The 27,627-nt window shown below is 33.7% G+C and overlaps 1 protein-coding gene across 14 annotated transcripts in view; it reads right to left on the minus strand.

Moving 5' to 3' along the window:
* Nucleotides 1–21,404, minus strand: part of LOC145307196 (palmitoyltransferase ZDHHC6-like) — a 39,659-nt gene extending 18,255 nt beyond the window's left edge. For all 14 annotated transcript variants that reach the window (XR_013875344.1, XR_013875343.1, XR_013875342.1 and 11 more), the window contains exons 1-10: nt 21,276–21,404; nt 19,954–20,031; nt 18,594–18,686; nt 16,430–16,514; nt 15,798–15,898; nt 8,842–8,896; nt 7,864–7,943; nt 6,627–6,687; nt 3,763–3,836; nt 3,108–3,187 (exon numbers count right to left, since the gene is read on the minus strand). Coding sequence is in view for 4 of the 14 variants with exons in the window: in XM_080149568.1 (XP_080005694.1) it covers nt 3,108–3,187; nt 3,763–3,836; nt 6,627–6,687; nt 7,864–7,943; nt 8,842–8,896; nt 15,798–15,898; nt 16,430–16,514; nt 18,594–18,686; nt 19,954–20,031; nt 21,276–21,348 (780 nt within the window). In the remaining 10 variants the exon portion in view is untranslated. The remainder of the gene's footprint in view (nt 1–3,107; nt 3,188–3,762; nt 3,837–6,626; nt 6,688–7,863; nt 7,944–8,841; nt 8,897–15,797; nt 15,899–16,429; nt 16,515–18,593; nt 18,687–19,953; nt 20,032–21,275) is intronic.
* Between the last annotated feature and the right edge of the window lie 6,223 nt (nt 21,405–27,627).

Here is a 27,627-nt window from a genome sequence, read left to right on the forward strand (position 1 = left end):
GCTATAGGGTTATCGTAACCCCCCCTCCTCCTGAAATTGTCAAATGATTGGTCCGGGTTTTAAGAGATCTTAGCAATGTTGTGCATTATTACATGGTCAAACGCCTTTCAGTCAATCAACCCATTGATTGCACGACCCTTGTTTAGTCTTAACTGTGCATGGTAATGATTTGCGCCTGTTTTGTACCAAGGCATTCACCCTATTCTAAGGGGGGGGGGGAAGTTTGTACAGTTATAGGAAATGAAATTCAGTACCAAATTTTGCCCTGGCCGTTTAGGCTTGTTTTTATAGTTATCAACCTAATTCTTTTTGTAAGCGCTCTTATATGATTGGATCTACCTGTAAAACTTTAAAAATTTGAATTTTGGGACTTTCCCTTAAAGGGGCTAGTGGAGCAAAAGACCCCCAAACACTAAAATTTTAAGTTCTGAGTCTATTTTCTGAGATATTGAGACGTTTTTTTTTAATGAAAACACTTTTTAACAAAACCGAACTAAATAGCCAATACAAATTTCATTTTGGGACTTTCCTTCTAGGGGCTAGTGGAGCAAAAGGCCCCCCAAACACTAAAATTTTAAGTTCTGAGCCTATTTTCAGAGATATTGAGACGATTTTTTTAATGCAAACTTTTTTCATAAAACCGAACTAAGTAGCCATTTCAAATTTCATTTTGGGACTTTCCCTTAAAGGGGCTAGTTGAGCAAAAGACCCCCCAAACACTAAAATTTTAAGTTCTGAGCCTATTTTTAGAGATATTGAGATGATATTTTAAAATGAAAATATTTTTAACAAAACCGAACTAAGTAGCCATTACAAATTTCATTTTGGGACTTTCCTTCTAGGGGCTAGTTGAGCAAAAGACCCCCAAACACTAAAATTTTAAGTTCTGAGCCTATTTTCAGAGATATTGAGATGATATTTTAATATGAAAATGTTTTTAACCAAACCGAAATAAGTAGCCATTACAAATTTCATTTTGGGACTTTCCTTCTAGGGGCTAGTGGAGCAAAAGACCCCCAAACACTAAAATTTTAAGTTCTGAGCCTATTTTCAGAGATATTGAGATGATATTTTAATATGAAAACATTTTTAACAAAACCGAACTAAGTAGCCAATACAAATTTCATTTTGGGACTTTCCTTCTATGGGCTAGTGGAGCAAAAGGCCCCCCAAACACTGAAATTTTAAGTTCTGAGCCTATTTTTAGAGATATTGAGACGATTTTTTTTAATAAAAGCATTTTTAACAAAACCGAACTAAGTCGCCATTACAAATTTCATTTTGGGACTTTCCTTCTAGGGAATAGTGAAGCAAAAGACCCCAAAACACTAAAATTTTAAGTTCTGAGCCTACTTTCAGAGATATTGAGATGATTTTTTTAATGAAAACATATTTAACAAAACCGAACTAAGTAGCCAATACAAATTTCATTTTGGAACTTTCCTTCCAGGGGCTAGTGTAGCAAAAGACCCCCAATCACTAAAATTTTATCTTCTGATTATTTATTTCAGTTATTTGAAAAAAATTTTCATTAAAAAAATCAGCCATAATATCTTTAAAAATAAGCTCAGAACTTAAAATTTTAGTGTTTGGGGGTCTTTTGCTCCACTAGTCCCTAGAAGGAAAGTCCCAAAATAAAATTTGCAATGGCTACTTAGTTCGGTTTTGTTAAAAATATTTTCATTTAAAAAAATCATCTCAATATCCCTAAAAATAGGCTCAGAACTTAAAATTTTAGTGTTTGGGGGCCTTTTGCTCCACTAGTCCCTAGAAGGAAAGTCCCAAAAGGAAATTTGTAATGGCTACTTAGTTTGGTTTCTTTAAAAATATTTTTATTAAAAAAAATCGTCTCAATATCTCTAAAAATAGGCTCAGAACTTAAAATTTCAGTGTTTGAGGGGCCTTTTGCTCCACTAGTCCCTAGAAGGAAAGTCCCAAAATAAAATCTGTAATGGTTCCTTAATTCGGTTTTGTTAAAAATGTTTTCATTAAAAAAATCATCTCATATCTCTAAAAATAGGCTCAGAACTTAAAATTTCAGTGTTTGGGGGGCCTTTTGCTCCACTAGCCCCTAGAAGGAAAGTCCCAAAATAAAATCTGTAATGGTTCCTTAATTCGGTTTTGTTAAAAATGTTTTCATTAAAAAAATCATCTCATATCTCAAAAAATAGGCTCAGAACTTAAAATTTTAGTGTTTGGGGGGTCTTTTGCTCCACTAGCCCCTAAAAGGAAAGTCCCAAAATGAAATTTGTATTGGCTACTTAGTTCGGTTTTGTTAAAAAGTGTTTTCATTAAAAAATCATCTCAATATCTCTGAAAATAGGCTCAGAATTTAAAATTTTAGTGTTTTGCTCCACTAGCCCCTTTAAGGGAAAGTCCCAAAATGAAATTTGTAATGGCTACTTATTTCGGTTTTGTTAAAAAGTGTTTTCATTAAAAAAATCGTCACAATATCTCTGAAAATAGGCTCAGAACTTAAAATTTTAGTGTTAGGGGGTCTTTTGCTCCACTAGCCCCTTTAAGGGAAAGTCCCAAAATTCAAGTTTTAAAGTTTTACAGGTAGATCCAATCATATAAGAGCGCTTACAAAAAGAATTAGGTTGATAACTATAAAAACAAGCCCAAACGGCCAGGGCAAAATTTGGTACTGAATTTCATTTCCTATAACTGTACAAACTTCCCCCCCCCCCCCTTATTCAAGTCGCTCATAGATACTATTTAACGTCTATAGTACGACACGTGGACCAGACTCGAACCCGAAACCTCCTCCCCGACAGCAATCAGGAATTTTTTGGGAAACGTTATTTTCTCAGTCCTTTAAAAGACTGTCAACATTACCATCATTTATACTAAGGGGGCACGAAATGCATTTAAACTTGAATTTAGTGAACTGCATGTTTTTTTCCTTTTCAATGGTTTAAACTACATTTATAGGGCATATATTTGAAAGAATTTCAATTTTCTATCTTGTATTTTAAAAATATCAAGACTTGAAAATTGCATTCTTGTGATATATGCAATTTATCCTATAGTTGGCTTATTTTCACAAAAACGACATGACGAACAACAGGATTCCTTTAATAAATAATATTCAACTATATACTAACCTTTGGTAGACAGGACCAAGTCAAGACCTGTCTTAAATTTCTCCACCTCCCCAGATTATAGGGGTAAACAAATTTGTGCTCAGCAGTGGTTGGTACATTAATTTTGACTAGGGGGCAGCTTAAATTTTTTTTTTTGAAAAATAAAGCCAAAAAATAAGCGGAGGATGTCTGTCTGTCGAGGGGTTTTCCTTTACAGTGAATCTTAATAAAGGTCCGGGGAAGGTTTATAACTATATAACTATAATCTTTTCAAATCTAAAATTGAAAGTCAAGTGTCTTCCCTTCCCCCCCTTCCCTTAACCCAAAATGCCCCTGGAGTCTTCTAAAGAGAGGCAGAGCCGCTAGTATAACTTATACTAAAGTAACAGGATGTGATTTGTCTGTTTGTACCAAAGAATCTCGCTAACCTCTGAACCGATATAGTTCTCCTTTACAGTAAAGTTTCTCATAGGTCCATGGAAGGTTTTTAACTCTTTGTGGGAAGGGTACCCCAAACCTCCCAATAAAAAAGACCCAACCCCCAAAAATATTTTTATAAACTTTTTTTTTTAAACTCAAATTAAAAATTGGGAGGGCGTCAATTTTCCACCTCCAATTTAATTGCTTAGAGGCTTCTAGGGGCGTATCAGCTAGTAAAATATTAATGTAATGATGCCTTGATGTCTGTGTCTGTAGACAGCTTTCTCCAGAATCCAGTCCTCTATACCTGTCTGGTTTCTCATTATAGCCCTAAATCATGGATATTTAGTGATAAGACAATAGTATCCAGTCCTCTATACCTGTCTGGTTTCTCATTATAGCCCTATATCATGGATATTAATGGATAAGACAATAGTATCAACCTGTCTGGTTTCTCATTATATCCCTAAATCATGGATATAAATGGATAAGACAATAGCATCCAGTCCCCTATACCTGTCTGGTTTCTCATTATATCCCTAAATCATGGGTATTAAGGGATAAGACAATAGTATCTAGTCCTCTATACCTGTCTGGTTTCTCATTATATCCCTAAATCATGGGTATTAAGGGATAAGACAATAGTATCTAGTCCTCTATACCTGTCTGGTTTCTCATTATATCCCTAAATCATGGGTATTAAGGGATAAGACAATAGTATCCAGTCCTCTATACCTGTCTGGTTTCTCATTATATCCCTAAATCATGGGTATTAAGGGATAAGACAATAGTATCTAGTCCTCTATACCTGTCTGGTTTCTCATTATAGCCCTAAATCAGGGATATTAAGTGATAAGACAATAGATTAAAAATTGAAAAATTTCCTCTAACAGATCTATAGTAAAGATGTAAATACAGACAACTACCTCCCTTCCTTTTTCTAAGACCTCTTTTGTCTGCTTCTAAATTATTTTCTGCTACTTAGCTGTGTTAATGTAAGCGACACCATTGGTTGATTTTCAATGACCCAATAGAAAGGTTGCACAAGGCGGTTGCGATGGGGAGATACAGTTATTTAACCCTTACTCCCTCCCTCTAGTGTTTTACTCTAATCCTTCAACAAGAAATAACTTTGTTTATTATCGATACAGATTAGGTATCTATAGGAATAAGACAATTAACGATAAATTAACATATCTATATCCCAAAGATGACAAACAAAATAACACTTTCTATAGATTAAAATTATTAGTTGGAAAGTTCGGACAATAATACTAGTTTGAATAAAATGAATTAAAATTAAAATAATGGTACCCAAAGTTTTATAGCCAAAAAAGTTTGGACACTAATAGTTTAAAACCAATCAATCAAAATTCAATATAAGTAACCAACAAAAAAAGATGACGTGGTTATAAAACTCTAGGAAACAGTGCAATTTATAGTCCAATGACCCCTCCCTTCCTGCCCTTAATAGTAATAAAAAGGGGTAATTTTGATTTTCATAATTGGAGATGTATTGTACATCATTTTTATCTTTAATTGTCTTATCCCTAGGGTTGGAAATCCGTATCCGAATCCGGAATCCGCCCAATTTTTGGATAATTTTGTAATCCGAATCTAAATCCGGAATCCGTTTTTTTAATAGCGGATTCGGATTATTAATTGGTAGGCTAAAATTAGCGTCTTGAGTTTTTTCTTTCAACTCCCCCTTTTTGAAGGCAAAGATTATCATCATTATATATAATATCTTTTAAAATCGATTCTTATAAGTGGTTCGATTCTCGGGAGTGAATTATAGAGAACACCAAGAACATTAATTTTTAGGACATATGTAGCACTTCAATTTTTTGATTTTTAAAAAAAGCCTTTTAAAATATTGCTAGAATCCGGAATCCAAATCCGGAATCCGCCAAAAATAAGAATCCGGAATCCGCGAGAATCCGCCATTTTTTAGACGGATTCTGTAAGAATCCGAATCCGGTCCAAAAATTTGACGGATTTCCATCCCTACTTATCCCTTATGATCCCTGACTAACGAACGGATTTATACCCAGGGATCTTAAGGGATAAGACAATAAAAAATAAATCCATGTCCCTCCATAAAAACTTTAAAACAATATACCCCGTCTGTGGCTTAATATTATGGGTTTTATCTTTGGACAATGCCTATTTCATTCTACCATTTAGGATTTAATAAAAGTACCCAAAGGTTTAAAGCCTGCGAATGAGAAAACAAGTATATAAAACTAATATAAGGGTGGGGGGGGGGGGGGGGTAATGCAACCATCTCATAATCAATGCATAAAAGTTTAAAAAGTAACGGCTAATGGCTCAGCTGTTTAGCCGTTTTTGGCAATTTTTAGGGCAAATCTGTCATAAATTACGTAGGAATCAACTTTTTAAAACATATTTTTGCTTTAAATCAATGGAAATGATACAAAAATGCATTTTAGATTTCTAGTATTATGTGGAGATAGGTTTCGTGATGATTTGCCTCGAAAATAGCAAAAAGAATGGCTAAACAGCTGAACCGCCAGCCGTTAGCCGTTACTTTTCCAACTTTTTGTTCGATTTAGGGAAAATTCGAATTCTAAGTGCCGTTTATTCATTGATTACGAGATGGTTGCATTAACCCCCCCCCCCCCCTTATTAAAGGAACCCTTTACAGTCCCCTCCCTACCTAAATACCTAAATTAATACCTAAGTTGAAAGTAATGTAGATTCAGATTGGGTTTAAAATATTGCCACGGTCGTAGCGGTCATGCGTCTTACGTCATATTGGCAGGGTGACGCAAATTTCAGATCTCAGTTTTCGCCGTTTGATTTACTATTTTTTTCTATAAGATAAAAGCGATGCTTGCTAGATTATCTAATTCGCTATAATATAAAGATAAATTTTTCTCAAATCGCCAAATCTGGGGTCTGAAATTTGCGTCACCCTTACAATCTGAAAGTGGGGAAGAGAATAAGGGATGGGGTAGAACCGGTTATCATAATGTTTTATCTTCTTGACTTTAAGTTAAACTCAACTGTAGATTCAACCCTTCATAGTAGGTGTAAAGACACTAACAGCTATTGCAGACAAACCAACCATTTAATTGCACGACCTTTGTGACTAACCTTAGTTGAAAGAATAAGAGAAGTCCAACAGCTATGACAACACCAATGGACAAACCCAAACCTAAATATTAAAAATAACATGGATATTGTTAGAGATTCTGGCATACCCTAATAATATTTTTCTCCAGGCTGGCTAATATAACGATACCACCCCCCCCCCCCAATATGACTTTAGCCCATCCCCTCCCCTAAACATGGAGGAATGTATTGATCAATACCTGAGGACTATATTACAACCTAAATTGGCGACAAAAAATTCCCCTGCCACAATATCCACGCATTCTATATCCATTTTAATCGCATTTTATAATTTGTCCGAAAGTTCCAACTGTGCACGTTTATCAGTTGAGCCTGTTTTGGAGCAAGGCATTTTCCCTATTAATATTCCGCATCTGACACAGCAGCAAAAATTACTGCTGAAAACTCCTGTAGATATGACGCAGTTGGGCCGAGATTCGAATTCACAAAAAATTTGGAGTGAAAAAAACCCTGCCTCCAACTGATGGACGCAGTTGTCCTAGATAAAAAGCTTTTCTTTATTTGATGGTCGGTCCGTCCGTAACGGACAGCTAATATTGTTTTTTATTGATTTCTAACTTAGTGAATTGATTTCTGTAACACTAAGGTACAATATAGTTACCAGAATGTTTGTACCTATGTCCATTTTAAATATAATAATTTTTTGGTACCATATCATTATTATTATCCTATTCACTTGATTTTTAAAATATTGATATTAGGACGATGGGACATAATGTTATAAGTAAAGCATCCTTATAATTAAGTCTCAAAGCTATCAGAATTAAGGAATTTTTGTTGAAACTTCTAAATTAAAATAATGTTCGGTATTAAAGCGTATTGTACTCTGTTAAAGTTCGTTTGTCTGACCATCTAATTTGTTGTCATCCATATAACTAGGGCATCATCCGCTTGCTTGTAATGCTTTTATTGCACGACCTTTGTCTAAGAAGTCCTTACTGTGCATGGTAATGAGTTGTGCCTATTTATAGGCCAAGGCGTTCACCATACTCTAGATGTCGCGCACCTGACATAGCAGCAAAAGCTACAATTTTTACCATTTTTCTCATGATGCGGTGTCGGGCCAAGATTCGAACCACCTCCCCGATAACGAGCAGACGCGCTAAGTGTTGAGCCACGGTGGCAGGTTTCTTATACATTAGCCAATTGGAGTCCCCCAAGGTTGTGTTCTAGAACTAATCGCGGGTTTTACAATTACCTAGTAGTGTAGCAATAAGAGACCAGACAGTGAAAACAATCTTAGGCTCCTTGCCTGTACCGTAGAACTCATACCAATTCCTAAAACAATTTTTTTTAAATATAAATTTCCGAAATTGCTACCTATTGAATCGTGATTTCCATAGATAGGAAAATTAAAAATTTCAGGATTATTTCATGATTTTGAAGCAAACAAAATAGGGATAATTCTATTAATAATTTTGGTTAAAAAAAATTCTGTAATACAATATGGTATGTTTTACATGAGTGTGTGTGTAGCCATCGGTACTTAGTTTTTAGACCTAAGTACCAAGTAGTTATTGAGTAGGACGAGACACTTTTGTATGCTGCCAACACGTTCAAGTACATTATGACTTGACCCGCTATCTCATAGGAGATTCTCTTTATTACCTCACCTTTGCCGAGTATGGCAGGTGTCCCAAATTAAGTTACTGTAATGAAAGATGCTCTCCGCAGAGGAGCTTGGGATAAGGGTTGCACTGATATTATGTACGTGACTATTAGGTATCCAAACTACTCGCTTGACCGATATAGTTCTCCTTTATTGTCATGGAAAGAAAACGAAGTTGCGGATTTCATTGTATTTTCAAAGCAGCTTTTGAAAGGTTATTTTATGTTAAGTAAATGTTAATGATTGCCCCACAGGGTTATATTCCACGCATGGCTAGAGCCCCCGCCACGCGGTGGCTAGAAATAGGAGAAAAGCTACTATTAAGATACGACGAAACCCGCAACTTCGTTTTCTTTCCACGATCCCTCCTTTTCTTAGTTTCTTATAGGTCCAGGATAGGCCGGTTATAACATTTTGGGGAGGGTTCCAAGAGAAATTGCCCCTTGAAAGACCACCGCTAATTTGAAAAAATTACTCTAAAAAAGACCTAATCTAAAAAATTATATTAATGGTCAATACCCCCCCCCCCCTTCCCTTTATGGTGCCCCTAGAGGCCTTATTTCTCACCTGTTAAGTCCATAGTATAGGGAGCAGGTCAAACTAACACAAGATAACAAACATCCTAATAAATAATAACATTAGTTGGAAAGACAGATTAATAGATATATAGATAGACAGATGAACAGATAGATACACAGTTAGACATATGAACAGATAGAATAGAATAGATACTAGGTATACAGTAAGACAGACAGATTATAGATATGCAGTAGGATAAATGGATAGATATATAGTAAAAAGATGGATATATGCAGATAGACAGAAGAATAGATGTTCAGATATACATATTCTTATATAAAAGTAACAGGATGTCCATATATCTGTGTGTGTATGTGGTCTTTTTGTAGCTTTAGATCTTGATAACGGCTGAACCACCCTGAACCTAGTAATAGTGCATCTCTTTTTTCGGGGTTTCCTTTCCCACCTTCCCTCTCATACTTCGATTTTTGTTACGTCACAAACAAAGATAAAAAGTTAGACACTATTACTAGGTTCACCACCCTCCCAAAAAAAACGACCCTAGAAAAAAGTACCTACCAAATTTTTCTTTACAATAGAAACTAAAATTAAAATTCACCCCCCCCCCCCCCCTATCCGCAAGTGAACCTAGAGACCTCTAGGGGCGTAGTTACTAGTTGTAACAAAATTATATTTGTTTAATATAATAATTCATTATAATGTTATTCCAACACAAAAGACGACATTTGACTTTATATTTATGTACACGTACCATGTTTTTCCATCAGCTGATCTTTGTTCACATTTACATACATTCAATTGTCATCTGAGTTCTAATGTGAAAGGTCTATAGCTGAATTGTAATGATTATAAATATGTTCTTATTGTGATTAGTAATTTACTTTGTGATCTTTATGCTTTTAAGGATTGTATAATATTTAATTATTACTGATTTATTATACTTTCAGACTCCTTAAAGCATTCTTTTAGAACAATCTTAATGTCGAATTAGCTAAAGTTAATGTAAAATTAATGTTACTTAATGTTTATTAAAAAGTAACTAAATTAACATATAAAACGTATCTAAATAATCAAAATCGTGGTCTCTTTAATATTTTCTATTCTAAAGGTAAGAATCCTTTTTCAGTTCTAAAAGATTTTATTAGCGATTTTCATTAAAAAACGTGTGCGTGTTTTTTACGTTAATTCAATTCTTTCTTTCAAAGGCAAGGCATTTAATTTCAACTTAATTTTTTCAACAAGTGAATTAAAATGTACTGCTAATTGGTGTCGTTATTCAGTGGTGAGTTCTTATGTTACTTGTTACATAACATATCAGGTTAGTGTTAATAGTACATATATCCATTGTTAATAAAACCACCAAACTTTCAAAGCTCATTAGAGTACCTCTAATCCCTACTACAGTTATTATAGTGTAGTAACTTAGGGATTAAAATTCAAAGGAAAGGGTTAGTCTAAATCCATTTCTCCTCTTTCCCCTCCTTCTCAGGGTGGAAGTTAAGTTCTTTTGGAAAGGGGTTTTATTACAACCCATTCCTGCCTCCCTTTTATCCCCTTTTTTGTGTCATAGAAAAGGGATAATCTATTGAAAGGTTTTGTACACTTCAAATATGTACTATTCATCTTTGTAAATCCCTCTCCCATAAAGTGTAGATTACAACCCTCTTCCTTTTACTTCTCAAAAGGTAGACCATTTGTGATTTCACTGTATATTATGGTTGAGTATTTATTAGGGCTCTTGTGTCCTAATTTATGAAGCTTTTATCTTTCATAGATAAAACTTATTTCAAAGGTACAAATATAACATAAGAATAGTCATATTTAAGGAAAACTACATTCCTATTATTAATATATTCTTGTGTAATTGTACTTTCACATATTACTGAATGTTTCTTTGATTCTTATAATATTAAAGGAGACATTACACTTGTAATATTTTTAAACTTCTAAGAAGTTATCATTTAAAATTATTTAGACCTCTTGTATGAAAGGGTTTTTAAGTAATTTCAATCAAATTTAATCTTACTCATTGGTACTGGTAAGGAATATTAGTTATCAATACTAAGTTCTTGGCTTATCATTAGACCATTGTAAGAATAATTTATCATACTTTCTTTCTAATCTTTACCTTAGTGTTTCATGTACGCTCGTACAGCACTATGTGTATATTGTTTTGAGTTGGGCAATATTTAATATAGTCATCAAAATTTTATATTAGAGTGCATTATTGTTACATCGTTACTTAGTAACATACTCAAAGGGTTTTACTACTCCTCCCCTTTTATTAAAAAAAGGTATTTCATTAGAAAGGGTTTGTAACCCCTTTTCACATTCTCCTACCCTCTTCATAGGCGGAGCTAATTGTGGTAACACATTTCTCTTTATTTCCCCTCCCCTCTTCACTTACAGGTGGAGTCAGCGAAATATTATATTATTGTTTATAGTTAATGATTTATCTTAAACATAGTTTTCAGTGTTGAATATATAATAAGGGAATATTTCTTTCCCAATTATTATTCATAATTCTACCCTTTAAATGATTTAATGGTTTTTATGAACTAGTTTGAAATCATTATTGTCATTATCTTCTACTTCATAGTGGAAAATACATGGTTTAAAGTACCTCCCAAATTATTTATTGTTTGCTTTGTTAGGCAAAGACCAAATAGTTCGGTAATATCATAAAATTTCCAACCCAATATAGATAAAAGGCATAGCATTTCTTCTCCCTCTTTATTTCTTAAGTGTGGAGCTCTTCAAGTCTATTTACCTAATTTCTAGGGGTGGAGCCTTCTTATAAGGGGCGTGTCTCCCTAATCAATTGTTGTGACAAAATCAAAGGCTGAAATATTTTCTGACTTGTATGTTTACAAGAATTAGCTATGTGATTGAAGTTCACAGTTTAATTGATGTAATAAAAACTTTATGAAATATTGTAATTGTTTATTTTTAAACATTTACTTTCATACTACTTATGGATGTTGTCTCCTTGTCATTGTAATTTCTGACATTAAGAATATCTGAGAAAGGAAAAATCCATTCATACTCATTTTTCTTACCAAGTTATTACATATATTCCTAAAATCATTCACTATCATAATTTAAGCATACACTACTGGTGTGTATGATTAACTATTTTGTATTGAGTTAAAGTTTGTGTGTATCAGATACAAAACTTTCTTTTCTTGTTTTCTTTGTCTTTTTAAGGAGAGTTCTGTTTTATCAGTACAGATTACAATTATATTGCAAGAAATTTTGTGGCACAAAGTATTTTGATAAAGGAGTCTTGTACTACCTAATCAAATACTTTGTTCAGTTTTTGTTGAATATTTAATTCTGAATCTTCATTCTCAATAATTGCCTATTCAAGCATAATCATAACTGAATCATGTTGTCATATAAAAATTTGAGTTTTTTACCCTTAATACCTGAAGAATCTGAATCAGGTTATAGCAGCACATGTTCATTGAGTAATTCAGGTGCTTCAAGTTCTGACCTTTCACTTCCAGACTTGAATGATAATTGTACTATTACTGAATTGGACTTGTTTCTTGCCAATGCTAAAAAACTGATTTCTAGACTAGAAATATATGGCAGTGTTTATTCAAATTCTTCTCATTTGAATAGCCATTTTCTGTGCTACCAAGATTTAAATGTAAGGTTACATTTAGCTCAAGCATTAGCATTTAATATGAAATCCATTGCACATATTAAAAAATGTTGTGCATTGATTCTTCAGACTGAGGAAAGTAAACTTGAGTGGCTTGTTAGCTGTCCTAATACTCTTTTTCTCTCTCTTACTAAGAACACTCAACTGGATGTTTCAGCTGACAGTGATAGCAGTAATGCAGTTGATTCCTTAGAGGTAAATGTCATTCCCACCAACATAATACAAAACTCACATGAGCTTCATGATTATATTGCTAAGTTTGAAGGTTTGGATTCTGCAATTTCTTGCAGTAATGTTTCTTATTCTATACCTAAAGTTCAGGATCAGTCTTCATTCTCTGTAGACAGTAGTTCTTGTTCTGGTCATATTGAAAACATCATTCCAACTGACAATCCAACTCTGGATAATGAAAGAAAGAAGGTTGATATTGTTGATAAAGTTCTGAATGATGAGATGCATTCTCTTTCCAAGATTTTAATTGCTACTCCTAGTAAGGATTTGTCTCATTCTTATTTGGTCTATTTGCACAATGGCCATGTTCCTGTTGTAGATAGGCAAATATCTTCACTGCAGCATTCTCTTAGAGACTACATCACTTTCAAATTTCATGATGCTAAGTTAGCTCTATCTGCTGCTGAAGTAGTAAAGAATGCAATTGATTGGACTATTGATATTAGACATCTCTTCATGTCTAAGGAACTCTTCAAGAAATCTCAATGCCAAAAATTGTATGGTAATTTGAGTAAATTCTCTACAGATCCTAATATTGACATTTATAGATTCTTTCATGAATTTGAGGCTTTAACTTTTGACTTTGATTATTCTGCTGAAAAAGCTGACTTTTTGTATTCCAAGTATCTTGTTAAAACTCATCAAGAAGAAGTCACAAGATACAGGCATGATTATAAAGCTATCAAATCTTACATGATTCACAAATATGGAGATCCTAAACCTATTTTGATGAATCTTGTCCAACCTTTACATGATCTAAATTTACCTGACAGTCATGCTAATCCTGCTGTTTCAGTTATATACTACAGGAAGTTTCAAGCAGTTCTTGAAACAATAAATTCATACCTAGATTCTACTTCTGAATTTTTAAAGGATTTTGAGATGTGTATATTCTCACATGAGTTTCTTCTTAAACTCTTACAACTTATGCCTCTTGATGCAAAGAAAAAATTCTTTAAGCAGATGGATATGATTAAAGAGGATTCTATTCATGTTAAAGGCAGAATAGCATTTAATGTTCTGTTGAATACAGTAAGATTTCAGTTCAAAATTCATGATCTTATTTTAAAGCATGATAATTCTGCTTCAAAGTATTCTAATTGTGACGAGGAGTCATGTATCTCCTATCACAAAAGGATAAAGTCTGTTAACATACCAAAGCAGCCAATTGCTGGTGAGAGATCATTTCCTTGTGTTATTTCTGGACACAATCACAGTGTAAATGAGTGTTCCAAATTCCTCAATCTTTCAACACAGGAAAGAGTTAAGCATAGGAAGGATTTCATATATAAACATTGTGCTGTTTGTCTCCAATCATCTCTCTCATGTCATGGTGGTAAATGTATAAATATAAAATCTGTTCCAAAGATTTTATTATGCAAAGGGTGTAAATCTATGAATAAGATTAATCCTGAAAGACCATGTTATTCTGTATTGTTTTGTCTAACCAATTCACATGGAAAACCACCAGACTCTGAAATCCTAAAAGGTTTGGAAATATACATTCCTGGATTTAAACCTCGTGTAGGACAGAGAGTTTCTATGGAAAAATTTCAAGAATCAAGATGATTAATGTCTTGTTTATCACCATCTGGTTGCATTCTGCAAAAAATATCTACTTTATTTCAATACCTATCAACTTATATTTTGTGATTTTAATTTCATTGTAATAATATTCAATTATTGTGTTAAAGGTTTCATTAAATATTTTGTGAGGATTACCTTATTTAAAAAATTCTATTTTTATGAATTGTGAGGATTGATACAGAAAGTATTTCAACAATTTTGAGAGAATTTTATCAGTAGAGGTAGAATTCCATACCTAACTGAAAATCTCCTAAGTTATTCACACTATTATTATTATGGTACAGGTTTTTTCAAACAATATAACCATAAAAATGTATTTCTATCTATTTGTCAGTAGAGGTTTTATTTTAAATCTAACTGCAAAAATGAGTTATTTAATGTTATTATAGTACAGGTTTTATTACAACCTAACTAAGTAACATAATTATGACAAATTTTATTTTCAGTAGAGGTTTTATGATAACCTAACTGTAAAAGTACATATTTATAATTTGTGTTATTAACAGTATGGGTTTTATTAAATAACCTAACTGCTTAAAGGGAATGTACGCTATTGTGTTGAAATCTTTGTTGCGGGAGTGTAACAAAATTATATTTGTTTAATATAATAATTCATTATAATGTTATTCCAACACAAAAGACGACATTTGACTTTATATTTATGTACACGTACCATGTTTTTCCATCAGCTGATCTTTGTTCACATTTACATACATTCAATTGTCATCTGAGTTCTAATGTGAAAGGTCTATAGCTGAATTGTAATGATTATAAATATGTTCTTATTGTGATTAGTAATTTACTTTGTGATCTTTATGCTTTTAAGGATTGTATAATATTTAATTATTACTGATTTATTATACTTTCAGACTCCTTAAAGCATTCTTTTAGAACAATCTTAATGTCGAATTAGCTAAAGTTAATGTAAAATTAATGTTACTTAATGTTTATTAAAAAGTAACTAAATTAACATATAAAACGTATCTAAATAATCAAAATCGTGGTCTCTTTAATATTTTCTATTCTAAAGGTAAGAATCCTTTTTCACTAGTCCTTAAATCAAAGGTCAGTGAAGCATTTATAAGCACAGGGAAAGTTAAAACTATATTCGTAGAGGGCATCAATAACTTACCAAATGATTTGGCTCTAGATAAAAAAAAACTAACTAAATTTCCCCCCCAAAAAAATATTTTTTTACATTTTGTTATTGAAACTAAAATTCAAAGTTCAGTGAAGCTTTTATAAGCCCAGGGAAAGTTAAAACTATATTCGTAGAGGGCATCCCCATCCAACCAAATAATTTGGCTCTAGAAAAAAGTACCTAAACCTCCCAAAAAAATATTTTTTTTTTACATTTTGTTATTGAAACTAAAATTCAAAGTTCAGTTAAGCTTTTGTAAGCCCGGGAAAGTTAAAACTATTTTGGGAGATGGCATCAACAACCTACCAAATGAACCTTTCCCCCCCCGCAAAAAAAAAAAATAGGTAAGTTTACCTGTAACAGCACTGGCCAGGAAGGCAGTGAAGTGTCCATGGTTGAAATGTCCGACACAATTATTTATCCAGGGACAGTGGTGATCCATCTTCATAACACATCTGTAATAAGAACAATTATATATGATAGGAACAAAATATCTGTTCCTAGCCTAAAAAAATCTCTGTAAAAAAACTTCTAAAAACACCATTTTAAAGTTTTATGAGAAATAGCCAATTTTTAAAGGTTTTTTTGAGCTTTTCTCAGGCTAGAAGCGAGATATTTTGAAACGGGAAAAATTTCTTTTAAATAAAAATCCTGTATTTAACAGTATGGCAAAAAAATTACTTACAATTTTTATAAAACTTATCTATAATACAAAGTAGAACAATGTCTGTCTGTCTGACTGAAGCTTAAGATCTCAGTAACCACAAAACAAATTTTTTTCCTTTTCTTTTAAACTAAAATTAAAAAAGGGGGGGGGTCGACTACCACCCCCCAACCCCACCCACAAAAAAATTCCCCCCAAAAAAACTTTTTTTACTTTTTCTTTTTAAATCTAAAATACGAAAATTTAGGTTGATCAAACCTCTTGGGGCAAATCCCCTCGAGGCTAGGGGCGGAGCCGCTAGTACATTTAAATGGATTATCACCTGTTACATTTTCTGCAATGGTGGGCCCTAGGGGCCTTGTAGCCTTGACAGCTGTGACAATACTGCAACTGATACAATACTTCATCTAAATATATATAATAGTTATTTATCTTATTGTTTTATAAACAGCTTTCCGCGTATATTTAAATGAGAAATTATAAGATTAAACCAGTTTTGTTACCTAGATATTAAGGGGGGAGGCGGATGTGCCACTTTTTGAAACCAAAACTAAAAGTCAAAGAAACTCAACTAAAAAAAGAGTTACAGGTCTGAGATTTTGCATGGCAGTTGCTTTATAGGGTTACAATATGGAACAGTGAAGAAACGGCGGCGCAACCGCCGAAACCCGCCGAGAAATTGCAAAAAAAAATTCGGCGGGAAACGGCGGTTTTCGGCGGTTGCGCCGCCGTTTTTTCACAGTTCCATATTGTACCCCTATAAAGCAACTGCCATGCAAAATCTCAGACCTGTAACTCTTTTTTTAGTTGAGTTCCTTTGTTGACTTTTAGTTTTGGTTTCAAAAAGTGGCACATCCGCCTCCCCCCTTTTAATGATTTTAATTTAATATTCGTGGAAAATTGTCTGTAATACGATGCTATACTAGATTTTACAATATGGCTGAGAACCTGTTCTAATTTAGAGGATATCAATCGGTTTTGAAGCCATATTGGTAAAACAAAAAAAGTAGCAAAGCATAAATACGAACAAACGGCAAAGTGATACATAGAGCATATGTACATTGTTTATAAAAAAAAGATATAGGGAAGGCAATTATAAAAGTAGGAAAACGAGAAAACATTACAAAAATTATATATTTGTTTTTTTGTAGCATGACCGATAGACTGATAAAACAATTAATTTATATGCTCTGGAACTTTAGTACATCAATGAAGGCATAAGGTGAAAACTCCTCCCACTCCGATTATTTTCAATTTATGTTTTTTAACAAGGATGACAACATCCATAAGTAGCGAAGCACAAAATTTCGTGAATGGGACTGACGGTCATTGTTGTTTTTTTCAAATGACGGGAAATTTAATTTTGATATCTTTAACTGAAAAAATTTTGAAAATCGATTAATAAACACCAAAGATATGGGGGAAAATGTAAAAAATATAAAAATAGCCAAAAACCTGCAAAAAGGCAGTCTGACCGTCATTGTTGATTTCTTCAAATGACCGGAAATTTAATTTTTATATCTTTAACTGAAAAAATTTTGAAAATTGGTCCATAAACACCAAAGATATGGGGGAAAATGTAAAAAATATAAAAATAGCCAAAAAACCTGCAAAAAGGCAGTCTGACTGTCATTGTTGTTTTCTTCAAACGATGGGAAATTTAATTTTGATATCTTTAACTGAAAAAAGTTTGAAAATCGGACCATAAACACCAAAGATATGGGGGAAAATGTAAAAAATATAAAAATAGCCAAAAACCTGCAAAAAGGCAGTCTGACCGTCATTGTTGGGTCTCTAAACGACGGAAAATTTAATTTTGATATTCTAACTGAAAAAATTTTGAAAATCGGACCATAAACACCAAAGATATGAGGAAAAATGTGGAAAATAAAAAAATAGCCTAAAACCTGCTAAAAAGCCGTCCGACCACCATTGATGTTTTATAGTTATTTGTGCTCCTTAATGATGGGAATGTTGTCAAAAAATTTCAGCTTTCTATCTTTTATAGGGGCTGAGTAAATCCCATTTCCCCCATAGCGTTACGGACTGACGGACTGACGGACTGACGGACGGACTGACGGACGGACGGACAAAGCGGATTATAGAGTAGCTTCGCTACTAAAAAGGGCTCAAACGGCCACAAAAGGGAAATCTGAGGTTTCCTGAATGAATTGCATTACATGTATACTAGCGGCAACGCCCCTAGTGGCCTCTAGTGAACTTTAAATAATTTTTTTATATTTTAAATACCTAGGTATTTAATTGGCAAAATAATAATGTTAAGATCACCTTTTTTAATTCGTATTTTTTGGCGATTACTCTTGGGAGGGTAGTGGTGGTACCTCCCTTAAAATAGTTATAAACCTTCCAATGACCTATGAAAAGCTAACCTGTAAAGGAGAACTATATCAGTTCAGCGGTTAGCGTAATCCTTCGGTATACACAAACGGACAGACAGACATACTGTTACTTTATTAAACGGATACCTGTAGCTTTGTCTGGTTTCCATGCCAGGGGGAGGTATCCAGGTCCATCGTACATGGCAAATAAAAAGTGGTACAGCGTCATTCCAGAAAGTACTAAACAAAAAAGGATGACAACAGCCATAAAAGCAAAGCTCTAAAATTGAAGGACAAACTAACATTAACACTTGTAGAGTGTCAGAACTTAATAAGCAGATTATCATTGCATAAGTATAAACAAAATTGTAAGAAAGTTGTTGCAAAACTGCATAAATACATAATACTGTTTAAGGTAGTACTTACATTTTTAGGACTTGATTATAGAGATGCTTCGCTTATAACATTTTACCTTGTTGTAATAGGAATCAGAATTCCAAAAATTTAATGTCAAAAAAGTAAAAAATCAACATGTTTAAAATGGACATTCGGACATTTTGGTAATGACTATAGAGTTGCTAAACTTTCTAAATAGAAATCTACAGAAATCACTATGCAAAGTTTGAAATCGTTAGGATAATTCTAACAAGCCTAAAATAACGTAAAGAGATAACCGTGACGGACTGACCGACCGACCCTAATTATAGAAAAGGCATCGCTTTTAACAGGGATGACAACATGTTTTAAATGGACGTACGGACATTCTAATAACGATTATAGAGTTGCTACATTTACTAAATCGTAGCAACTCTTTACTCGTAACTAACATGAAAAAATGTTGTCAAAAGGGTTAAAAATCATTATAATCAACATGTTTTAAATAGACGTACGGACATTCTGGTAACGGTTATTTAATCGTACCTTACTGTTATAGGAATCATCATGCAATGTTTGAGAGCGAAAGGACAATTCTAACATTCAAGTCTAAATCAATGAAAAGAGCTAACCGTTACGGACAGACCGACCTTAATTATAGAAAAGCTTCGCTTTTCACAAGGATGACAACATCCATAAATACTCTGACTTTAAAAAACGAAAATGCAAACTTGTATAGTGTCAATAAGCAAAATATTAATTTAAAGTTATAAACAGAATAAACTTATTGAAACGGCGTAAATTCAGGGCCTCCTTACATTTTTATGACTTGATTATAGAGATGTTTGGCTTCAAAATTGCACCTTGTTGTCAAAGGAATCATTGTTCAATATTCAGATGAATAGGATAACAATATCATATAGAAAAGGGTTGTCAAAAAATTAACAATCGGCAAGTTTTAAATGGATGTACGGACTTTGCGGTAACGATTATATAGTTTTAACGCTTTCTAAATCAAATCAAAATGTGACAGGAATCGGCATGCAAAGTTTTAAATCGATAGGACAATTCTAACATGAACAAATTAACGAAAAAACCCAACTGTTACGTGCAGACGGACGGACGTACTTACCTAGAAAAGCAACAGTATAAGCTAGTCCACCCAAAGAATTTGATGGAGGATACCAACGCAGGTTGCAATATAGTGTCACTGAATCAAATATACATTTTTCATAAATTCGTACATTTTTTATGAGTTCGTAGATTTTTGCAAAATTAAGTTGAAGATTTTTAGAAAATTTTTGGAAGATTTTTTGTGAAAAATTTCATAACTGATGTGATTTCTTACTAGTAGACTATTTCCATCCATTTGCAAAGCTTACATAAATCATTTAAGTTTGTTAAAATCATCCCAACGATTTTCAATCCCAACCCATATGAATATTTTAAACAAAAAGGTAACTTTAACTTAAGTTTATTCAGCCATAATGACAATGTTAAGTTCAAGGTTTCATTATTTCGTGTAGATTAAAATGGGACACCTGCCATAAGTTTGCCAGTTCAAGTGAGGCTTATTCATGGATCTCAAGGACTAACTCAATTGACGATGAATTTACAATGATGATAAATTAAATTACACATTCTTTACTTCTAGATTAAGCCAACAAATCCAGATTTAATTAAAGGGACCATGGAAAGAAAACGAAGCAGCGGGTTCCGTCACATTTCTACGGTATCTTTTTATAGGTTATTTTAAGTTAGGTAGATATTACCTAACGATTGCCTCGCAGGGTTAGAGCCACCCGCAGGGGCTAGAAATAGGAAAAAAGCTACAGTGAAAATACGACGAAACCAACTACTATGTTTTCTTTCCAGGGTCATATTAAATTATCAAAAGTTTTCAAGCCAACGAATGAGAGAACTTTAAGTAGCAGCATTTTGTTACAGTCCATTGTTCCCACCCTCCCAGATGAATTAATACTAAAACCATCCCAGAACCTGCGACCTTGGCTCAACACGTAGCGCATCCGCTCGTCGTCGGGAAGGTGAAAGGTTCGAATCTCGGTCCGACACCGCGTCATAACTAAAGACGTTAAAAATGGATCCCACTGCTACTATTTCAGATGCGCGACGTAAATAGTTAGAGTGGGGTGAATGCCATAGCCCAAAACAGGCGCAACTCGCTACCATGCACAGTTGGGACTTCTCAGACAAAGGTCGTGCATCTCAGAGAGTTGGTTCTCTGATGGGTGAATGGACGCTTTACACCGCAATCATAAGTATTGTATTTATGTTCCAAGGTGCGTGGAGTTAGGTCTAGTACCCGAAGCGACACCTAGCCCCCTTGAGTCTTAACTTAAAAACCATCCCAAAATAAAATAAATATATATTATGAAGAGTACAACTTATAGAAAATCTCTGCTGTCAACATGTCTGTCCGTCTGTCCAACTTACCTAGGGAAATCCATTTAATGATGCATATGGCTGTCAGAGGTCCCCAGTGGAAGACCCTGAATAGGCCCCGCATTTTCACCTGAAAAATAATTACGAAATGTGACTTTTAGTGTGCAGAGAGGAATGTAAAGGGATCGACTATTGACTAGTGGCTTCGGTTACAAGTCCTCTCCACGTTACCTTTGAGCATACTCTGCTATTTCAAATTGCAGTGTAACGCGCTCAATCGCCTTGGTTATCAACGGATGCGCTATGTGTTGAGCTACGGTCGCGAGTAGATGTAAAGGGATAAGACAATGGCAGTTAAATTAAGTTATATATCCATTAATGATACAGAAATTATGTAGAATATAATTAGTAGTTGAAACGTTTGGAAACTGATAAATTGTACCATTACTTTAAGACTTAATGAACCAACAAATCAAGTTTCAATAAGTCACCAAAAAAGCTAGTTATGCCAACGAATAAAAAAACGGTAATATAAAACCTAGGGGAGTAGTGTAAGGTATTGAATAACGTCTATATAAGGCCTAAGGTTTTCTTCATACTAACATAACAACAGAGATAAAGGTCGTGCAATCAAAGGGTTAGTTTTGTCTTACCATGTATATAAACATTCACATTATTAAGCAAGATACCTTAGAATGTTTTTTAGTGGCGTTCACAGGGTTTTATCATCTAAAGGACTTTGTCGGGTTCGATTTAGGAGCACATCGAGACGTTTATATGGTCAGACAAAACCAACCCTTTGATTGCACGACCTATATCTGGGAAGTCATGAACAGTACGTGCAAAATTTTTAATTTGTCCATTAAGATCTCGTTAATAAATCATCCCATTGGGTTCTTCGTTTATAGGAAAGCTTCATATAGATCCGTGGATAGATTAAAAGCCACGAAAAAGAAATTTATTATAAAAATAAACAATCGCCAGAAAAGTCAAAACATTGATCAGCTGAGATTGATAAATATTTGGATGATTAATCGATTGATTTCAGAAAGAGCAGAGTTGCCACATTTTGAAAAGTGTTTGTAAATTATTTAGCGGTTTCCTTCAAAAGTCTAAAAAACCAAAGACTCCACAACCCCTTAATTCCTACTTGAGGCCTCTAGGGGCACCTAAGGTCGGCAGCATCCTAGTTTAGGAGTTGAGATACCCGGTATCATGAAAATTAAACCCCCCCCCCGGGGGTATGCATCTATTTTGACACCCGGTATGCATCATTTTTGACCCGGTATATATTAATTTGGTCACCCCAATTTTTTTTGCTTAAAACAGACAAATGGGTAATGAACAATACATAGTGGGTCAAAAATAAAGCATACAGGGTACAAAATTAAAGATAGGGGGTAAAAAGATAAAGGGTCAAACATATACCCCCCCCCCCCCCCGGTATGCATCAATTTTGACCCGGTATATATTAATTTGGTCACCTCAACTTTTTTGCTTAAAACAGACAAATGGGTAATGAACAATGGATAGTGGGTCAAAATTAAAGCATACAGGGTATAAAATGAAAGATACGGGGTAAAAAGATAAAGGGTCAAACATATAGCCCCCCCCCCCCCCCCCCCGGTATACAGCAATTTGGACACCCGGTAAGTGTCAAAATGGATACTCCCCCCCCCCCCCTTATAATCCTAGTGTCCATTGAGGTCGTTCCGCGCGCGAATTTCCTCTGGACTGAGATTCATCTTTAACCCCAATTCTATTTCAAAGAGGGGAAAGGGTTGAATGATAAAGTGATATTCTATTGATAAGGAGGTATATAGTTAGACAACTGCCACTATCTATATGTTGTTTTGTATTAAACTGACTTTATTGTATAATAAAATTGTTTTCTAATATGTGTGTGGTGTAGAATATGTCATTTTTTTTACCTAACATTGATGAAAGTTTGTAGGTTTGTGCCTTGTTTTATTTAAAAATTGAGACTCCTAGTGGGAGATTTTGTTACTAATATATAGGGCCTGAAATTTGGCCTGGAATAGCTGAGGCTTCATCCTCAATGGAGTTATGAGATGATTAGACTGCTCAATAAAATGGACCATCTCCTTCCCTTGTCATGTGATGGACACAAAAGAGGCAAGCTATTTGCAATAAAGCAAAAAAATTTGGGCGACCAAATTGATGCATACCGGGTCCAAATTGATGCAAACGGGGTGTCCAAATTGATGCATACAGGATGTCAAAATAGATGCATACCGGGGGGGGGGGTAAATGTTTGACCATCTATCTTAATTTTGTTGGTGTCATAGGAAAATGTTATTATAAAACTTTGGGGACTAGTGTAATAAACAGCCAATTGTCCCTCTCTCTCTATTTCTACTGGTGCAATTGATTCTTATATTAAAGTAACAGGATGTCTAACTGTCTTTCTTTTTCTCAGAGAGAGATGAGACAACGGATTGTTTATTACATTTGTCCCCAAAGTTTTTTTTGATAATGTTTATAAGAATTTTGGGGACCTGAGAGAATTTTGTTTGGTTGGTTTATATTAAGTTGAGTTTTCAAAGTTTAAACCACTAATCGTAATCTAAAGAAGGGTTAATTTTGTGAATCATGTACATTAATTTATTTTACATTGTCTTATCCCTTTATATACCTACTTTTTTTCTATGCAAGGATCAGCGGACCAATTTGGTTTCTTTAATTCATTGATGCTTTGGGTTGGTTTTGAGTATTTTTAAAAGCGAAGCTTTTCTATAATTAGGGTCGGTCCGTCTGTCCATCCGTCCGTCACTGATAGCTTTTTTCGTTAATTTAGACATGTTAGAATTGTCCTATTGATTTCAAATTTTGCATGGTGATTCCTTGAGTAGTTAGGTATGATTTAGAAAGCATAGCAACTCTATAATCATTACCAAAATGTCCGTACGTCCATTTTAAACATGTTGATTTTTTTTACTTTTTTAAATATCTTTTTCCGTTAATTTAGGCATGTTAGAATTGTCCTATCGATTTCAAATTTTGCATGGTGATTCCTGTAATAGTTAGGTACTAGTTAGAAAGCGTAGCAACTCTATAATCATTACCAGAATGTCCGTACGTCCATTTTAAACATGTTAATTTTTTTACATTTTTAACAACAAATTTGTATGTGACCTAATTATCCGATTGGTCTGATTTTTGGTATACTGATTCCTGGAACAACAAAGTACAATATTATAAGCAAAGCAACTCTATAATCAAGTCCTAAAAATGTAAGTATGTCCATAATCATTATCCTGTATCAAGCAGTTTTTCAACAAATTTACTAACAATTTTGCTTTGACTCTTATACATTCGCATTCTGATTATTCAGTTCTGACATTATACAAGTGTTAATGTCCGTTTGTCCTACCGTTTCAGAGCTTCGCTTTTATGGATGTTGTCATCCTTGTTTAAAAACAATTTCTATAAAAGTACCAAAAGTTTTTGAATACAAAAATAAGGGAGTATGTATTTAAAACTTTGGGCACTAGTATAATTAACAGTCCAATATCCCCTCCCTCCCTGTTTATAATACTGATAACCAGTGGACCTATTGGGTTTTTTATTCAATAAAGATTTTTCTCGTATTCATTCGAATCCGGTGGATATGAACCGGTTCTCATCAATACGAAAAAACTATGTCTAGCATCGTATTATATCCAGTTTTCTACGAATATAGAAATGTACAATCATAAGATTAAAACTAGTTTTTTTAGTTAAAACCAGTTTTTTTAGCCGGTGCCTTCGGCACCACGGGGCTAAAAAAACTAGTTTTAATCTTATAATTGTACATTCTATATCCGCGGAAAGCCATTTATAATACGATACGAGAAATAACTATGAACAGTATTTTCTTAATTAACAAATCTTTATATAAAAGTAACATAATCAGTGTATATCTGTCTTTGTGTACCGAAGGATCTTCATAACCGCTGAACCGATATCCTTCTCCTTTACAGTGTAGCTTCTCATATATGTCCTGGGAAGGTTCATAACAAAACATAACATAATAACATAATAAAAAACTACACATATCCTCCCCCCCTCCAAAAAAAGATTTTACTTTATCTTTTTAATTTATAATAAACTAGCGACTTCGCCTCTAAGGGCACTTGAGATGGATAGGGAATTGACCCTCCCCCCAATTTGAATTTTAGTTTTAAAAAGATGAATTTGGAAAATAAAATGTTTTTTTTTAAGAGTGGTGCGTGGTACCCTTACACAAAATAGTTGTAAACCTTCCCAGGACCTATGAGAAGCTACACTGTAAATGAGAACTATAACGGTTCAGTGGTTAGCAAGATCCTTCGGTACACCTAGACATACACAAATCCTTACTTTTTATATAAATAAGAAATGATTATCTAAATTCTTTAATTTAAAAAAACAAATTGGTCCACTGGTTATCATGATTTTGTATATCCGTATCATAAACAGGGAGGGAGGGGACATTGGACTGTAAATTAAACTGGTGCCCAAAGTTTTAGATACATACTCCTTTATTTATGTGCTCAAAAAACTTTTATTAGACGAAGCCCAATCATTCCTACTTTCGATTCCTATGACCTCATAAAAATGAGGGAGATGAGAGGAGAAGTGGGAAAGAAAACCCTTAAAAAGAGGTGGATAATCTCTCATTTTTATGACGTCACAGGAATCAAAAGTAGGACAGATTGGGCTTTGTCCTTTTTATTATATTCTAATTGGTTGGTTAGCAGTAATGAAACACATATTTCAACCAAAAGGGATCATTTTGTTTATTATTATAAGGGATGTACATCAATTTTTCTTATACTAGCGGTCACGCCCCTAGAGGCCTCTCCCCCAAAATAGTTAAAAACCTTCCCGGGACCTATGAGTAGCGGCCCTGTTAAGGAGAACCCGATCGGTTCAGCAAGATCCTTTGGTACAGACAGACAAACAAACAAACAGACATCCTCTTTATGATAAGGTTTATCTAATCCCTTTAAATAAAAGTAAAATAATTTTATTTCAATAGGACTATTCAATCATCAAATATCGGGACTTTGGTACCCAAAATTATATAACAAGGTTAGTAAAAAACTTTGGGTACTCTTCTTAAATTTTCATTGGTTGATTCTTTTAAGTATCTGATATTAGTGTCTAAACTAACCAACCAATAATTTACATCTACAGAAGATATTATTTTTGTCTATCATCAATGGGTACGTACATCAATTTACTGTCCAAAGTTTTAAATCCCGGACTTTGGACTCTAAATTATACTGGTACCCAAAATTATATAACAACAAAAAACTTTGAGTACTCTTAAATTATTAATGGTTATCCAAATTTTTCACCCAATAATTTTCATCTACACAAGGGGTAATTTTGTCTTTCATCAATGGGTACGAACATCAATTTAACGGCCATTGTCTTATCCCTTTAGATCCATTAGTAAATCTTTATCATATACACACATACATAGACACACACACACACGCACACTCACACACACACACACAAACACACACACACACACAAACACACACACACAAACACACACACACACAAACAATCTTTATCAAATATCTTTATTGGATAAACAAAATTAAAAACAAGGATGACAACATCCATAAGTAGCAAAGCACAAAAATCTTTTTTTTTGACGGGTGGTGATGTAAAAAATCAGGATAGGGAGGGGGGGATACCGGGTATGTCCACTCCTAAACTAGGATTATCCCTTTCTTTTTTTTTACAAGTTTAAATACAATTCTTTTAACTTTTTTATAGGAAACTTTTATATATTTCTTTAAAATCCAGTATTTAGAGTAAGTCCTGTATGAGACTAGGTGTAAAGATATCAGTTATAAAACTTTGGGTACCAGGTGTAGTTTACAGTGAAATGTTTACTAATGGTTATAAAACTTTGGGTACCAAGTGTAATATACAGTCCAATGTTTACAAATTGTTATAATACTTTGGGTACCCAATGTAATTTAAAGTTCAATGTTTACTAATGGTTATAAAACTTTGGGTACCAAATATAACTTACAGTCCAATGGTTACTAATGGTTATAAAAGTTTGGGTACCAATTAGTCCTGTTAATATAATTAGCCTTATTCATTACAGGTTTATTAATTGAGAGAAAATTGTCTGTAATATGATGCATTTCAGTATGGCTGAGAACCGATTCTAATCTAGCGGATATTTATCGGTTGCGTAGCCATTTTTAACGTTAACTTTTCTTGCAAAAAAAAAACACTTAAACTAAAGATAGGAGTCTGAAAATTTTTGTGTAGATTCCTTAAACAAATTAGAATCGCCGCTCTTTTATGCTTTGTGCTCGATTTTTAACTTTAAAACCCTTTAATTATGCGATGTTTGTCCGTAGGTTATTTACGTTTAAATTTCGTA

Source organism: Acartia tonsa, chromosome 15 (assembly GCF_053477335.1).
Source record: "Acartia tonsa isolate MP-2025a chromosome 15, ASM5347733v1, whole genome shotgun sequence".
NCBI lineage: Eukaryota > Metazoa > Arthropoda > Copepoda > Calanoida > Acartiidae > Acartia > Acartia tonsa.